Raw genomic sequence first — 17,020 nt, 5'->3', positions numbered from 1 at the left:
CACGTAAACCTCAAGTCAAACTGACACTGAGATACACTCACCACGTAACCTCAAGTCAAACTGACACTGAGATGCACTCACCACGTAAACCTCAAGTCAAACTGACACTGAGATACACTCACCACGTAACCTCAAGTCAAACTGACACTGAGATACACTCACCACGTAAACCTCAAGTCAAACTGACACTGAGATACACTCACCACGTAAACCTCAAGTCAAACTGACACTGAGATACACTCACCACGTAAACCTCAAGTCACACTGACACTGAGATACACTCACCACATAAACCTCAAGTAAAACTGACACTGAGATACACTCACCACTTAACCTCAAGTCAAACTGACACTGAGATACACTCACCACTTAACCTCAAGTCAAACTGACACTGAGATACACTCACCACGTAACCTCAAGTCAAACTGACACTGAGATAAACTCACCACGTAACCTCAAGTCAAACTGACACTGAGATACACTCACCACGTAAACCTCAAGTAAACTGACACTGAGATACACTCACCACTTAACCTCAAGTCAAACTGACACTGAGATACACTCACCACGTAAACCTCAAGTCAAACTGACACTGAGATACACTCACCACGTAACCTCAAGTCAAACTGACACTGAGATACACTCACCACGTAACCTCAAGTCAAACTGACACTGAGATACACTCACCACGTAAACCTCAAGTCAAACTGACACTGAGATACACTCACCACTTAACCTCAAGTCAAACTGACACTGAGATACACTCACCACGTAAACCTCAAGTCAAACTGACACTGAGATACACTCACCACGTAACCTCAAGTCACAAACTGACACTGAGATACACTCACCACGTAAACCTCAAGTCAAACTGACACTGAGATACACTCACCACTTAACCTCAAACTGTCACTCACTGACTGACTGAGATACACTCACCACGTAAATCCTCAAGTCAAACTGACACTGAGATACACTCACCACGTAACCTCAAGTCAAACTGACACTGAGATACACTCACCACGTAACCTCAAGTCACACTGACACTGAGATACACTCACCACGTAAACCTCAAGTCAAACTGACACTGAGATACACTCACCACGGAACCTCAAGTCACACTGACACTGAGATACACTCACCACGTAAACCTCAAGTCACACTGACACTGAGATACACTCACCACGTAACCTCAAGTCAAACTGACACTGAGATACACTCACCACGTAAACCTCAAGTCACACTGACACTGAGATACACTCACCACGTAAACCTCAAGTCAAGCTGACACTGAGATACACTCACCACGTAAACCTCAAGTCAAACTGACACTGAGATACACTCACCACGTAAACCTCAAGTCAAACTGACACTGAGATACACTCACCACGTAAACCTCAAGTCAAACTGACTCTGAGATACACTCACCACGTAAATCTCAAGTCAAACTGACTCTGAGATACACTCACCACGTAAACCTCAAGTCAAACTGACACTGAGATACACTCACCACGTAACCTCAAGTCAAACTGACACCGAGATACACTCACCACTTAACCTCAAGTCAAACTGACTCTGAGATACACTCACCACGAAACCTCAAGTCAAACTGACTCTGAGATACACTCACCACGTAAATCTCAAGTCAAACTGACACTGAGATACACTCACCACGAAACCTCAAGTCAAACTGACTCTGAGATACACTCACCACGTAAATCTCAAGTCAAACTGACTCTGAGATACACTCACCACGTAAATCTCAAGTCAAACTGACTCTGAGATACACTCACCACGTAACCTCAAGTCAAACTGACACTGAGATACACTCACCACGAAACCTCAAGTCAAACTGACTCTGAGATACACTCACCACGTAAATCTCAAGTCAAACTGACTCTGAGATACACTCACCACGTAACCCTCAAGTCACACTGACACTGAGATGCATTAACTGATCACACACGTCATCACATACATGAAACATGTGCTAAGATATAATGTGCATACACATCACACATACAGTACAAAGATTGGTTCATTTAAAGAATGGGCACAGACCCAGATATGTATAGAATATTTAGACAGAGCCAGACCTGTGAATAGTCTTATAGATCCCTACCCAGAATCTAAACTCAAGACATCCAGATCTCTGAGTCACAGATATTAAGACATTAGCATGTTGAGCACACACAATACGTATGGGATCTGCCTGGCTGAAAACAGACTTGTTATTCATATTGTCTCTTTTGCTATAGGATTGATGTTTGTTTATATCTGTATGTGTGTCGCTGCATATCACTTACAGTTCTGTGCGTGTCTGTGCATGTTTCTTAGGTGGTGGGTGGGTGGATAAATCTGCGTTGACATGTGTGGACAAACAGGAGCACCAATTGAGACATGCACAGTCGCACACATGCACAGAACATACTATACATACAGTACATAGATGCACTGAATGCAAACACACACACATACACTCATGAACATACCCACGTAGAAATGTGTTCGCAACAGCAGCTGGTGTATTTGTGGGTGGTCCCTATTTTCGGCATCTATCTCTTATCCTCCTCTGTCTCCTCTAATTAAGCAATAAGGCCCAAGGGGGTGTGATATATGTGCAATATACCACGGCTAAAAGCTGTTCTTACGACACAACGCAGAGTGCCTAGCCCTTAGCCGTGGTATATAGGCCGTATACCACAAACCCCTGAGGTGCCTTGTTGCTGTTATAAACAGGTTACCAATGTAATTAGAGCAGTAAAAATAAATGTTTTGTCATACCCATGGGACAGTATACGGTCTGATATAACATGGCTTTCAGCCAATCAGCATTCAGGGCTCGAACCACCCAGTTTATAATCTAACCTATGCAACCCTCCATCTCACGTCTCTATAGCCCTGCTTGCCTCTTCACTCTCCTTCAGTATCATTAGTGGGATTGCACAGACACAGTGGACCACACACTCACGCAGGCATATATATTTGAAGCTCAGGCTCAAGCACAAGGACATTGAAAAGATTGTAATCAGAGAAATAAATAAGACATTTATCCTGTTAAAGCTTCCTTCTGGCTTGACATTTTATCAGTGAATGTGTTATTTAATTAAAAAACTAATAGCATAGCCTACATTCAAAGCCACAAGGAGAGCAGGACAGCTAATGTGGTGTATTCTGTTGCATCTCCCTGCATGCTTTACGATTTAACTCAATTAAAAATATATATTTTTATGGGATAGTGAGGTATTCTTAGAGCTCACAAAGCCCAGCAATAAGACCATCATAGGTAAGTCTTTATTACATATAGCTCTCGGGTGTTGTTAGAGAGACGGTGGGGTGGGGCGGGGGTAGATGACTAACCCTGTTCTCAATGCATTTATCACTACACTGATTAGCCAGGGGAAATGATTTACAGCTCTTCCCTCTAATGGGAATGATTCAGAGGAATGTCGCAGGAGCAAAATATATCGTTGAGAGCTTTTTCACCCTCTCCTCTTTTCTTTGACTTTAATTGCCTAGGCAAAAGGCAAGAGAGCATTATCTTTGTATGCAGAGTCAATAGGGCTGACTACAAGTAATGTTAATGGACTCTGCTGGTCCACAACCTCCCAGGCCAGTCCCTAAAGTGAGACCTCTCCACCAGCCTCTTTAGGAGGAAAATGGGGACTTATTCTGGGCTAATCATTGTTTGAGCTCTTGTTTTTATTAATGAAACATTTACATACATTTACATTTAAGTCATTTAGCAGACGCTCTTATCCAGAGCGACTTACAAATTGGTGCATTCACCTTATGACATCCAGTGGAACAGCCACTTTACAATAGTGCATCTAAATCTTTTAGGGGGGTGAGAAGGATTACTTATCCTATCCTAGGTATTCCTTAAAGAGGTGGGGTTTCAGGTGTCTCCGGAAGGTGGTGATTGACTCCGCTGTCCTGGCGTCGTGAGGGAGTTTGTTCCACCATTGGGGGCCAGAGCAGCGAACAGTTTTGACTGGGCTGAGCGGGAACTGTACTTCCTCAGTGGTAGGGAGGCGAGCAGGCCAGAGGTGGATGAACGCAGTGCCCTTGTTTGGGTGTAGGGCCTGATCAGAGCCTGGAGGTACTGAGGTGCCGTTCCCCTCACAGCTCCGTAGGCAAGCACCATGGTCTTGTAGCGGATGCGAGCTTCAACTGGAAGCCAGTGGAGAGAGCGGAGGAGCGGGGTGACGTGAGAGAACTTGGGAAGGTTGAACACCAGACGGGCTGCGGCGTTCTGGATGAGTTGTAGGGGTTTAATGGCACAGGCAGGGAGCCCAGCCAACAGCGAGTTGCAGTAATCCAGACGGGAGATGACAAGTGCCTGGATTAGGACCTGCGCCGCTTCCTGTGTGAGGCAGGGTCGTACTCTGCGGATGTTGTAGAGCATGAACCTACAGGAACGGGCCACCGCCTTGATGTTAGTTGAGAACGACAGGGTGTTGTCCAGGATCACGCCAAGGTTCTTAGCGCTCTGGGAGGAGGACACAATGGAGTTGTCAACCGTGATGGCGAGATCATGGAACGGGCAGTCCTTCCCCGGGAGGAAGAGCAGCTCCGTCTTGCAGAGGTTCAGCTTGAGGTGGTGATCCGTCATGAAACCCTCCTTGCGATGGGGCTGAGTAAGAGTGCTGATGCCACGGCCACTCGAGGCCATTTCCCCCGGCAGCAGCTTGTGGCTCTGTCACCATGCTTATTCATATAGATAACGTACTGTAGCACCGGGTTATGTAGTTGGTCTCCCCAACACATCCTACTTCTCATGCTGTAGGACCCCCGTGTGTGAGCTGGTTTATGTCAGCATTTTAGGGAAGACTGAGTAAACCTTCCCATCATTTGTTCTCTTTCTGTAGCTGTAGTTCGTGACTGGAACGAACAAGATACACTGCTTCCTCATGTTCTCCCTTCCTGTAGGCTCTGTTTTGGAGTGTTCCGGTGTTGGAGCATGTGCTCGTCCCTGCTCTGAGTCTGTTAATGGTAATGAGTGTATAAATCAGAGGATTACCTGAGTGCTGGTTCCAGGAGCCTCAGCTACAGCATTACGATGTGCTGATCAAAGGCCTGTAACAGTGGAGCTGTGGACTCTGGGAGGCCCCTTGCTTTATTATAGGGCCAAGACACACCGGCTGCGTGGGCCCTGCTCCCAGGTCTGATTGAACAGGTGAAGGGCCGGTCATGCATAATGAGGTCAGAGCAGCCAATCATGAAAGGGGAGAGATGTAAGGGGCAGGGGGAACCTGTCGCTGTAGCAGCCATACGGGGTGTGTGTGCGTGTGCATGTGTGGGACTCAGACTCTGTGTGTATCGCCAGGGGATCCTAGGTCAACCTCCTCTTGGTTGTTCCACTTCCTCTCCTCCCTGGTCTTTGACACGGTATGTTTTAAGAGTTGTGAGGCCTGCAGCCTATCTACCCTACACCCATTACACATTCTATTTTGGCGAGTACATGGGGAAAGGGGAGCGCAGATCTTTAGCGATTTGGAGGGAGTGATTTGTTTTGCTGCACAAGTTGTTTAGTGTTGTGTTTGTAGTGCTGAGGATTTCCTTACTCCTCTTATTTTTACCGTCTAATGTTGCCATAAATCATATGTGGCACTTACCCCTGCGTGTGCTGTGGAGTGAGCCATTCCTCTTTATAGAGAGAGACGGGGTCTGTGCTTATGGGTGTGTGGTGATTCCATGCCAGCGTATGTGTAAACATGGCTGCTCTGCTACTCAGTGTGGCCCAGTGTGTGTGATGGGAGCGAGAGATGGACATAACCTCTGACTGCAACTCAGATCCTCCTGCTGCTTCCAGATCTCTCCACACACTCACACCACCCACACCCACTCACTCAGTCACTCAGTCACCCACTCACTCAGTCACTCACTCACTCAGTCACTCACTCACTCAGTCAGTCACTCACTCAGTCAGTCACTCACTCACTCAGTCACTCACTCACTCACTCACTCACTCACTCACTCACTCACTCACTCACCCACTCAGTCAGTCACCCACTCACTCAGTCAGTCACTCAGTCAGTCACTCACCCACTCACTCAGTCACTCAGTCAGTCTGTCAGTCAGTCACTCACCCACTCACTCAGTCACTCAGTCAGTCACCCACTCACTCAGTCACTCACTCACTGATTCAGTCACTCACTCACTGACTCAGTCAGCCACTCACTCACTCACTCACTCACTCACTCACTCACTCACTCACTCACTCACTCACTCACTCACTCACTCACTCACTCACTCACTGACTCAGTCACTCACACCATGTCTGTGTGTATTTGTGTCAGTGTCTTTTTCATTCCTCTCTTTCTTCCTCCCTCTCATTTACAGTTTTTCTCAGTCGCTTTGGTGCATTTCTTAGATCAAAAGTGCAATTCTTGATACTACTTGTACAAATTCCAAATCATCTAGTCACTTCTGCACATCATTAAAGCAATGTCTTATTCCTTTTGAACAAATTGCAATTGATAATGTACAAGTGTCAGCTTTTTTTCACATTATCAATTGCTCATGTCATGTTGATCAAAATATAGTAGATGGTTCTCTGTTGAATAGTCTTACCCCTCAAAACATCATTAGTTCCTTGCATAAGCCAAGGAATGTAAAGTGTTAGTTCAACCAACAATCAACCAGTTGTCTAAATTGCTCAAAGTTGCATCTCATGAAGAATCAATTGGCAAGCATATATAGACAGACCACAACACAGAGTTGCAATTTTCCAATAATGGATGGACCAGGAAACGAACAGGGTCAACAGCAGCCGAATATTGGGAGATCAACCATGTCCTCAATAGTTCAAACGTTTCGAAGAGAGAACAGGTATGTCCACCAATGTACAGTGCACTGTTACTGTATATAAGCAGTATACTGTATACTTCCTACAATGCTTCATATTACAGTAGTCCACTTGTATTTCACAGCATACAGAAATATACTCTATACAGATACATACTGCACCTTACATGCACCCACCTGTATGCTTTACAGTAAAGTGTGTGTTTGCATAGTTTTTGTCTATGTGAAAGTGTGCGATGCATCACTGCATTTCCCCACATAGGACTGCAAGATTACCTCAAACCGGTGGCAGAGGACGCCTTTTCACACCTCAACAGGAGGGGGCTATTTGCACCATGGTCCGAGTAAACAATTCCATGAGACTCAGGGAAATACAAAGGACCATTATAGAAGACAACGATGTCTTTGAAAACATCCATACGGTTAGCATCTCAACCATCGACAGGGTGCTGCATAGAAACCAGATGAGTATGAAACAGCTGTACTGTGTACCATTCCAAAGGAATGAGGACAGCGTTACGGAGCTACGGTTCCAGTATGTACAGGTAAAACATATATCTATGTAACTACTTTACAGCAACATGTTATAGTGATACATAGTACAGTAAGCATAAACTGCACACATTTCCATTGCTGTGGAAGGAACATGCAATATATGTACATTTTATGTCACTCTTCCTTACCAAAACAAATTCAACTGTGTGTTCTGGGATATAGCGTATAATGGAGTTGGAATCAAGTGAACCCTCTCACAACTTTGTATACGTGGATGAGGCTGGCTTCATCCTGACCAAATGCAGAAGGCGGGGTCGGAATATCATCGGTCACAGAGCTACTGTGGATTTGCCAGGCCAACGGGGAGGAAATATCACCATGTGTGCTGCTATTTCGGAGCATGGTGTCCTGACCCATATCCCCCTTATAGGGCCATACAACACCCAGCATCTACTCAACTTTTTAGAGACTCTCTACGGGGCTCTCATCCCTGATGATGAGAGGGGTCTGCTTAGAGAGGATTTGTATGTGGTAATTTGTGATAATGTGAGTTTCCATCGATCAAACATCATAAGGCAATGGTTTGTGACCCACCCGAGGATGCTCATAGAATTCCTCCCACCTTATTCACCATTTCTTAATCCAATTGAGTAGTTATTTTCAACATGGAGGTGGAAGGTGTACGATCGTCAGCCACACACACAGATGACCCTGCTGGCTGCAATGGATGCAGCATGTGAGGACATCACAGTAGACGCCTGCAGAGGATGGATAAGGCATTCCAAAAGATTCTTACCACGTTGCATTGGAAGGGAAAATATCCGGTGTGATGTGGATGAGAATATGTGGGCCGACAGACAGGAACGTCTGGATGTGTAGAGACAGCACAACAGTGCTGCGGGCAAAGTTGTGCCTTAGGGGTGGTTTCCTGTGTTTCTTTCTAATTTCGTTTTTTTCCCCTTTGTGCCCCTTGGGTTGTCCAGTCTCTTTCAATCAATAACCCACATACAGTAATATGTAAATAGTACTGTTGAAATTGATATATGCCATAGAAGTGCAGCCTTGTGCATTTTCAATACAGTAACTGTCATCCAAACTGTAGCCTAAGTTTACATCAGGTAATACTGTCAAAGTACACAGTTACATTGACAACATGCCTAAACATTTTGACGACCTTGTTCGTGAACAATGACTCAATGACTTCTCATTCTGATGACACTGACATGATCATTGGCATGAATATTTACTTTTGAGAGATGTACTATGGATTTTTAGTGACTGACTAGCTTTAGAAACATATCTATTGTATATTGCAGTTTGTACAAATAGTTCTGAGAAATGCACTTATTATTTTGCACATGTTACGGATGATGTGAAAAATGCACCAAAGCGACTGAGAAAAACTGTAAACTCACATAGAGACTGAACCTCAGCCACAGCATATCTGTTTCTCCCGTGGTCCCTCTCCCTCCTCCATGCTGTATATTGACCCAGAAAGTCATGCCGATAATTGTACAGTATGATCACAGGTTTAGTATTGTCAAGACGATACGTGTACAGTAACATTCTTCTCCATGTTTCCAGTTCATTTCACCTGGTGAAACATATTTGGCCCTAGTCATTAGGGAGTTGTGGGAGGTCTGCTCCCCAGTATCGATTCTACTGTCCAATCTCTTTTCTTTGACACGGTTCTCCCACTCCCAAGAGTCACCAGGTATCTTCTGCTGCGTTGTGATGGGTAAATAAAGCAGAACATTTCCATTGATTCCCTGAAGATCCATATATTGATCCTGAAAGATCGGCTCATGTATTCCCAGTCCCCTCCTTCATCCCAGACACACACACACACAGACACACACACACCATGGTAACCCAGTGTTTTCAGTCACAAATTCCGATGAGCTCATCATGGACTGCACATTAGGACGTGTCTCTGAGATGATGTCACCCTATAAATACTCTCTGTTCTAGGCACAGGTTAAATATGCTCTCAATCCACCAGAAAGTTCCTTATACAGATCCTACTGTAGGGCCTGACAGGCTGACACTGACTCCCTATACCATTGTTGGTCCTGGATGGGAATGATATCTCACTGTCTGCTGAGTTTCTAATGCTGTAATGGATGGATGAACATGTCTGTGCTCTCACTGCTCTCAGAGCTTTCATTTTCATGTAAGGATGACTGACACGGGCACGTCACTAGAATCTGTCTGCTCTGCTGTGCCCAGGGGGTTGTGGGTATGCATGCTGTATGTGATTTCTCCTCAGAATACAACCTTAAGAAAATAGTAAAACAAGTCCTACACCTTAACCGAGGATAGCACTTCCATGTGCTGAAGTCCACATTCTTCCACAGCCGTACCCAAATAAGCTATTTATGTATGTAAATGGTGTCACACACTCAGTGGAAACAGAGAGAGAAACGATGTAGCCTGATTTGTAATTGCCAGGTGCTAAAAAGGGTAAGTTGAGTAAAAATGTAAAGACTGCTGTTGGATTTAAAACAGGGGTGACAGTTAAGTCAACTGAAAGGAAAGTTTTCAGCATTTATTTGCAAGTCCCTTTAGTGTCTGTCAGAAAATTAAGAGAGAAAACTCTCCAGAATGCTATCTGATTTGATCTTGTTCTACTTTAAATACATTAATGTGGCTCCGGCAGAATCAACTTTTTAAGGAAAGGTCACTTGACGTTTCATCGATTTAGCATTTTAATGTTATTTGCGTAGCCTCTCTCTCTCTCTCTCTGCGGGGAGATGGCATTATGCAGGCAGGGAGAGTGTGTGTGCAGGGTTCTGTGTGCTGCTGGTAAGAGGCTGTGAATGTGGGCTCGGCGTAGCTCAGTGGAGACGGGGCCAGGCCTGCCCCTCTCTAATAAGTGTGAGATGCAGCCTATTCAGCCAAGACGCCTCGCCTCTGCAGCAGCCAGCCAGTAACACCTATTACCAGCACTCACATTGAAAATCCATGTGTTGTCATAAGTGGCCATTGTTGAAGCTTAAGGAAAGTTTTGTCCCAGCGAAGGTGTTGACACCTCTCACTGTCCCTATTGATTCCTGGTCCTCTTTATTCATCTCATGGAGCTGTTGTTCTGGTCTCCTGCCATGTTTGGGAGCAGAACACCCACCAGGGGTCACCAGACAGGAATCACACACCTCTACCTGACACCCTGGGGAAGGAGGGATGAGACGGAGGATGAGTGGAGGGGGGTGGGGGTTGTGCTGTACCTGTTGGGTCTGTAATGAACAGGGTAGAGGAGTGTGAGGCGGAAGACCAGTACAGGTATAGAGGGTCAGACAGACCCTGTGGGAGGGTCCGGGCTGGAGAGAGGTGTGACATTGTTCTGTGTTTCTGTCATCCTGGAAGTCAATACAACCCATCCAGCAGTAGACACTCATTAGGCAGGATTAGGCGGTCGCCTGTGGAGGCATTTTCTGAGCTACACTGACCAATACGCACCTCCAACAACACATAAAACCTAATTTTGCCCAAAACCAATGACAATTTCTCTCAACCAGTGGCTAATGGGCTTTTTAGGTGAGTGCTGATGCCACCCTGTGATAAACAGTGCCCACTTTGTCAAAGGCAGGGGCACAAAATATGTTGCTAATCCATTCCCAGCGCGCCTCTCCAGGGTGCTGTTTGAGAGATGCATCTCTGCAGCGCTCCACCAACATTCCATCAAAAAAAGAGTCTAACATAAATCATCTAATAGATATAGGATATGGTAGAAAGAGTGTGTGGCCTTTTCTGTAGCCTACAGGCTGGAGATAAAATGTATGACAATGTAATGAGACGGACACTTTTTTACATCATGCAGGTTTCTCCGATCAGATAACCTAACCTAAATTGTACCCAATCAAATAAAAAAATATCTGTCATGTTGACAAACAACATATCCTAACAACAGGACAGGTCAAAGTAAAGTGGACAATATGGAATGGACAATCACAACTGTTGCAGGATGACTCCTTGCTGTCCCCAGTCCATCTGGCCGTGCTGCTGCTCCAGTTTCAACTGTTCTGCCTGCGGCTATGGAATCCTGACCTGTTCACCGAATGTGCTACCTGTCCCAGACCTATTATTTGACCATGCTGGTCATTTATGGACATTTGAACATCTTGGCCATGTTCTGTTATAATCTCCCTCCACCCGGCACAGCCAGAAGAAGACTGGCAACCCCTCATAGCCTGGTTCCTCTCTAGGTTTCTTTCTAGGTTTTGGCCTTTCTAGGGAGTTTTTCCTAGCCAACGTGCTTCAACACCTGCATTGCTTGCTGTTTGGGGTTTTAGGCTGGGTTTCTGTATAGCACTCTGATATATCAGCTGATGTACGAAGGGCTATATAAATACATTTGTTGTCCAGGAGTTTCACCCCAATGTCATGATCAATGGTTTCAAATTTCTATCTGTACATTTTTGACAAGCTGATCATAGCAAAAAATAAAATACCTCTGCGTTTCCAGCTGTGTAAACACATTGCAAATAGGCTCACAATAACTCCTGATAAAGTTGGGTAGCTGATATTCAGAGCCAAATTGATTAGTCACAGGAATCAGGACTAATAAAGCCAATGCAACAGCCTGTTTTACAAATGGTGGGCCTACCACATGGATGGGCATTTATAGAACTCCTTTGCAGTCAACATGGTAGGCTACACCCCAGTAAGCACGAGACATCTTCTGGACATCTTTTTTTGTTCCTGTCCAAACCAGATGTCTTCTTTTGGTGTTTTACAAAACGGTAGGCTTACCACATAGATGAGCATTCATAAAATTACATTTCAGGCAACACTGTATGTAACACCTCATTAAGCACAGACCGGCCTTGAATCTGGACCTGCCTTGATTTCCACATACACTGACATTGTTTTTTGGTCTGGTCCATTTATAAACGTCTATGTTTGGTTCAGATTTTGTCCAGTCTGGACCAGCCTTGATTTTGCCCAAACATAGGTGTCTATAAATTACATATTTTTTACTTTTATTCAGAATCAAAAATGAGCCTGATTTATACATTGGGAAAATATGTATTTTCAACATCTGCAAAATTAAGTATTTTCTCATTTCATTCATAACTGAAAATTGACCTGATTTCAACGTCCGGAAAATACGTATTTTCTAATGTCCTGCATAATATGTATTTTAGACATATGAAAAATACACATTTTCACCTTTTATTCAGAACCTAAATTGAACATAACTTCAACTTCTGGAAAATACGTATTCTACATGTCTTTTTAATGTAATTTTGCTTACTGGGACTATTCTAGTTTTGTTGGGGTGGCATTTTTTTGACTTGCCTAGGGCGGCACAACGACAAGGACTGGCCCTGAGGATATTCATCAAACAGACAGGACAGGAGACTGTGTTCACTGGTATCAGAGGTAGTATTATGGCTCTTTGTGATGGCTGTAGTGTTTGGATCAGTGGGTTGTTTCTCTAATAGATCAGTTTGGGTTCAGGTTATCAATAACTCCTAGAAAGACTGAGCCAGACTCTCTGGTTACAGGGTGTTCTCTCTACATCTGCCATAATGAGGCCCCTGTCAACAGGAGCTGGCTCTCTGGACTCAATACACTGATTAGAAAAGCATTCTGTGTTAGGTCAGAAGCCTATGATTTAGTGTTGGGTGTAGAAGCCCATCCAGCATGCAGCTCCCAGCAGCTTCCCTTGCCGGTGTTGGTAGTGCTTGGTGGGTGATGGTGACAGAGGCTAGGCCCTGACCCCACAGTGTGTAATGGTGCAGTGGAAAATATGCCATCAGTTAAAGGAGGAGCTGCCTGTCTCAGTGTGTGGCAGAGGGAGAGAGTGCGGTGACAGGAGCACTCTCCTGCAGAGAGGGCAGGTGTGTTAACCCCTCTCCCCGTCTCTCTCTTTCTGTCTCTCTACTCGCTTCGCTCAGTCATCCGCCACTCTCTCCTCCCGCACTCCGCCTTGACAAATGGCTCCTGACGGCTGATTTGTTGGTTGTCAAAAGTGGTCCTTGTGCCGCCGACGAGGGGGAGATGGAGCGAGCTGGAAAACAAGCTGCATCTTCCAATTTTCCAGCTCCCGACACCGCTACTCAGCCTCGCCTCGCCCACAGAAACACACAGGCAGGCAGCCCACGGCAAGCCAATCTCAGGACTTCTCTTCTTAAATTGATATTCCATTGGTCTGATATAGAATACATCAAATGAATAGCTGTTGATGATTTATCTGCGTATTTTAATTCAACCTCATTGATGTAGCTTTTCCTGTGTTTTCCAAGTTCCTGTTGACCTAGAGATGTTTCAGTAACATCCTCTGCCAGTTTCAGGGACATAGTGAATAGTTTATCTCAGATGACTGTTATTATGAGTAATGACAAGGGAAGCAGGCAGAAAAAGGGAAACGAGGGAGAGAGAAAGACAGTAAGATAGAAACCCCAGACATAAGTAGTGAGGGATGGGAAGAGGGCGGGCTGACCAACTTTCCTTCCCACCAGCTGCACCAGGATGTCCTGAAGAGTTTATAGAGGAAATCATCAGAGGAGGTCAGGGCATTTAGGAACAACTTGGCATAAGTTCCCTCTCATGACAGTAGTTAGAACACTGCAGTGCCTGCCCTGCATTATTAGCCCATTCGGAGCAGCCAGTAAGCGCTAACATCCGGTTTTCAGGGATACAGTATTTTTAACCTAACTTATGGAAGTGGGGACTCCTCTCGGGCTTCTTTCTATGCCTGCTACATTAGGTTAGTCCTGCATGCACAGTTAATCTCACCAACACTCATCAAGGATTTTAGAAATCCTGTTTAACTTGTCCCTATTGCACAGAAAATGATTCCAGGGGCAGTTTAGTGCCAGTGCTCAATGTGCATTGTATTGCATGTGTTATCATGTTGCAGTAACATGACACACTAAACCTGCCCCTGGGCTATGTGGTGACAGTCAACAGCAGCAGTCATCGTAAAGAGAGCTTTAGGAACGCTTCTAAGCACAGGTGAAAGTGACTAATGTGTACTACACACTCTCCCCTTTGTCTTGCTGTCAGAGTTAAGTGTTAATGACTCAAAGGTCACGGTGGAATAGAGGGGTTTGGCATAGAGGGGTTTGGCGCTGGTTTATTTACCCATTGTCTTATCAGCACTGCCGTCTCCTTATCTTCTCTAGTCTCACCTCTGACCTCTAACCCCTGGCCCCGACCCTGTTTATCCTCCATTTAATACGAAAGCCCTGTCTGTCTAAACCCAGGAGGATGCTGACTGTCAGTATTATGGACTGGGTGTTTGTGTTTAGAATAGGCTGATTACACATATGGTATTGACTATTATGGGTATGGTACAGGTTCAGTTTAACACAATGTACTCAGGCTACATGCCCTTTGACCTCTTGTATTCTAACGTCAATTGACAAATCAAAACCCATGTCACATTCAACATGTCACAATGTCTCTTCAGCCCATCATCATCTGTTGAACTCCATGATAATGACTTATTGATAATGACTTATCATGGTGATTGTTTATGGCTATGTGTGTTTAAACCTAGGATGAGGTGATATTGTCTGTCTGTCTGTCTGTCTGTCTGTCTGTCTGTCTGTCTGTCTGTCTGTCTGTCTGTCTGTCTGTCTGTCTGTCTGTCTGACTGTCTGTCTGTCTGTCTAACTGTCTGTCTGTCTGTCTGTCTGTCTGTCTAACTGTCTGTCTGACTGTCTGTCTAACTGTCTGTCTGACTGTCTGTCTGTCTAATTGTCTGTCTGTCTGTCTGTCTGTCTGTCTGTCTGTCTGACTGTCTGTCTAACTGTCTGTCTGACTGTCTGTCTGTCTGAACTGTCTGTCTGACTGTCTGTCTGTCTGTCTAACTGTCTGTCTGACTGTCTGTCTGTCTGTCTAACTGTCTGTCTGACTGTCTGTCTAACTGTCTGTCTGACTGTCTGTCTAACTGTCAGTCTGCTGTATACAGTAGGACAGGCTGAATAGGAGCTGGTTCCCATTAACTCGCACTTGTTCTTTTCTTCTTCTTTGTTTTTTCATGCTAGCTCTTCCTTTCTAACACATTGCAATAGAAAATCATTTTCGCTTTGAACCCCGCGCCATAAAGAAGGCACATTGCTTTGTGCGTCAGCCATCAAAACAGCAGAGAAAAGAGCACTGCTGTTCCCTGGTGTGCCAAGGCTGCAGTTGTCTTGTCTCGCAGCCTTGCCTCCTTAGTAGAGGAAGGGGTTAAGCTTTTATCTTATAAATACCCCCAAAATCCTACGGTCAATGACACATTCAGATATGCCGAGTCTGGCATTAACATAAAAACGAGGGCTTCTTATACAGTGAAATTTCAATGAAGGGGAACACAAAATGCATTTAATGAAATTCAGATGCTAAGGCTCCAGCTCCCATGAATCTCATTAAATGGGCTTTGTGCTGTTTTTCCATCTTCTCTTTGTGGAGAAGGTCCTCCAGTGCCTCTAATAATGTCTGAGATTTCATCATATAGCTGATTTAAAGAAGACAATGTCTGCCTTGTTCAGTCATTCCTCTCAGCGCTGACGCCATTCTGCCTCTCCAAAAGACTGCCGGCCAGAGTTTCTCCATGCAGCTCATGATAATAATCAGGCCTGTGGTGACTTTCCTTTTAGTTACTGAAGTTTGCAAAGTCCCCCTAACTCACTGTATCTCTCTCTTCCCCCCTTTTCTCTCACTCTCTCCCTCTGCACAGGATTTGGCTTCATAACTTTCGAGGGCGAAGACGTTGTAGAGAAAGTCTGTGAAATTCATTTTCATGAAATCAATAATAAAATGGTGAGTCCACTCTTCTTTTCAATTCCAGGTTGGTGTTGAAGGATTAAGTTTAATTTCCTCTTTAATAGAGTGTTAATACCAAAGAGTCAACGGTGTGTGTGTGGGGTGTATGTGTATGTGCACGCCTGTGTATATGTGAGTGTTTGTGGGCAGGTGTGCACACGCCTGTGTGTGTGTTTACATGCGCGTGCATGTATGTGTTTATGTGGTGTGATGTGTGTGTGCACTCGATGGGTCTCTAGGATGGGGAGCTCAGTGGTGTGTACTGCCCAGAAACCGTGAAATTGTGTGTGTGAATTCCGCCTGTCAGGTTGAGGGACTGGTGAGAGGAACCTGTCCTTCTCTTCCAACCCCACCCATACCCACACCAGACACACACAGGCCTTGACTGCAGCCAGCCAGGGCAGGCAGAGAGTGTTGCTGGGAAGTCATTGGCAGAGGAAGAGTTCATTAACCAGGGATTAGAGCCTTCCAGGAAGCCCAGTAATGATCTGACTCATCACTCCTCACTGCTGTTGTCCTCTGCTTCAAAGCACACAGTCGAAAGTGTATGGTCATTCCGTCAGTTCAGCCGATCAGATGGCTCATGCTCAATATCACAGGACATATTGTAGCCATCTGTTTCATGTCACATGTTGATATACAGCAGACAGTTGTGAGTCTCTGTAGTGTGTGCCCTTCAGTCCCCCTGGGTGTACACTGTGTATAGCCTACTGACTGGGTTGGCCCTGTGGCCTGTGATAGGCTAGAGGGAATGCTCTCTTCCTGTCACTCAATGGGTTGGGACTCCTTCCTTTACTATGTGGTCTCCTTCAGGACCATAGGAGCTGACTGACAGGGGCGGTGTAGTAGAAACAGATCCACTTGGGACCGGCTCTCCCATGTATGACCTTACCGGCTCTCCCTAACTCAGGGGAAGGCAACTAGATTCAGCCGCGTGTCGATTTGTGTTGGTGCGCAT

The 17,020-nt window shown here is 45.1% G+C and overlaps 1 protein-coding gene across 19 annotated transcripts in view; it reads left to right on the top strand.

Moving 5' to 3' along the window:
• Window positions 1–17,020, top strand: part of LOC118391807 (RNA-binding protein Musashi homolog 2) — a 390,497-nt gene that overhangs the window by 274,390 nt on the left and 99,087 nt on the right. For all 19 annotated transcript variants that reach the window (XR_008122163.1, XR_008122162.1, XM_052510967.1 and 16 more), the window contains exon 8: window positions 15,977–16,059. Coding sequence is in view for 17 of the 19 variants with exons in the window: in XM_052510967.1 (XP_052366927.1) it covers window positions 15,977–16,059 (83 nt within the window). In the remaining 2 variants the exon portion in view is untranslated. The remainder of the gene's footprint in view (window positions 1–15,976; window positions 16,060–17,020) is intronic.

The sequence above is a fragment of the Oncorhynchus keta genome, unplaced genomic scaffold (genome assembly GCF_023373465.1).
Source record: "Oncorhynchus keta strain PuntledgeMale-10-30-2019 unplaced genomic scaffold, Oket_V2 Un_contig_6244_pilon_pilon, whole genome shotgun sequence".
NCBI lineage: Eukaryota > Metazoa > Chordata > Actinopteri > Salmoniformes > Salmonidae > Oncorhynchus > Oncorhynchus keta.
The sequence above is the reverse complement of the archived record's forward strand: the minus strand, read 5'-3'. Positions and strand labels throughout refer to the sequence as shown.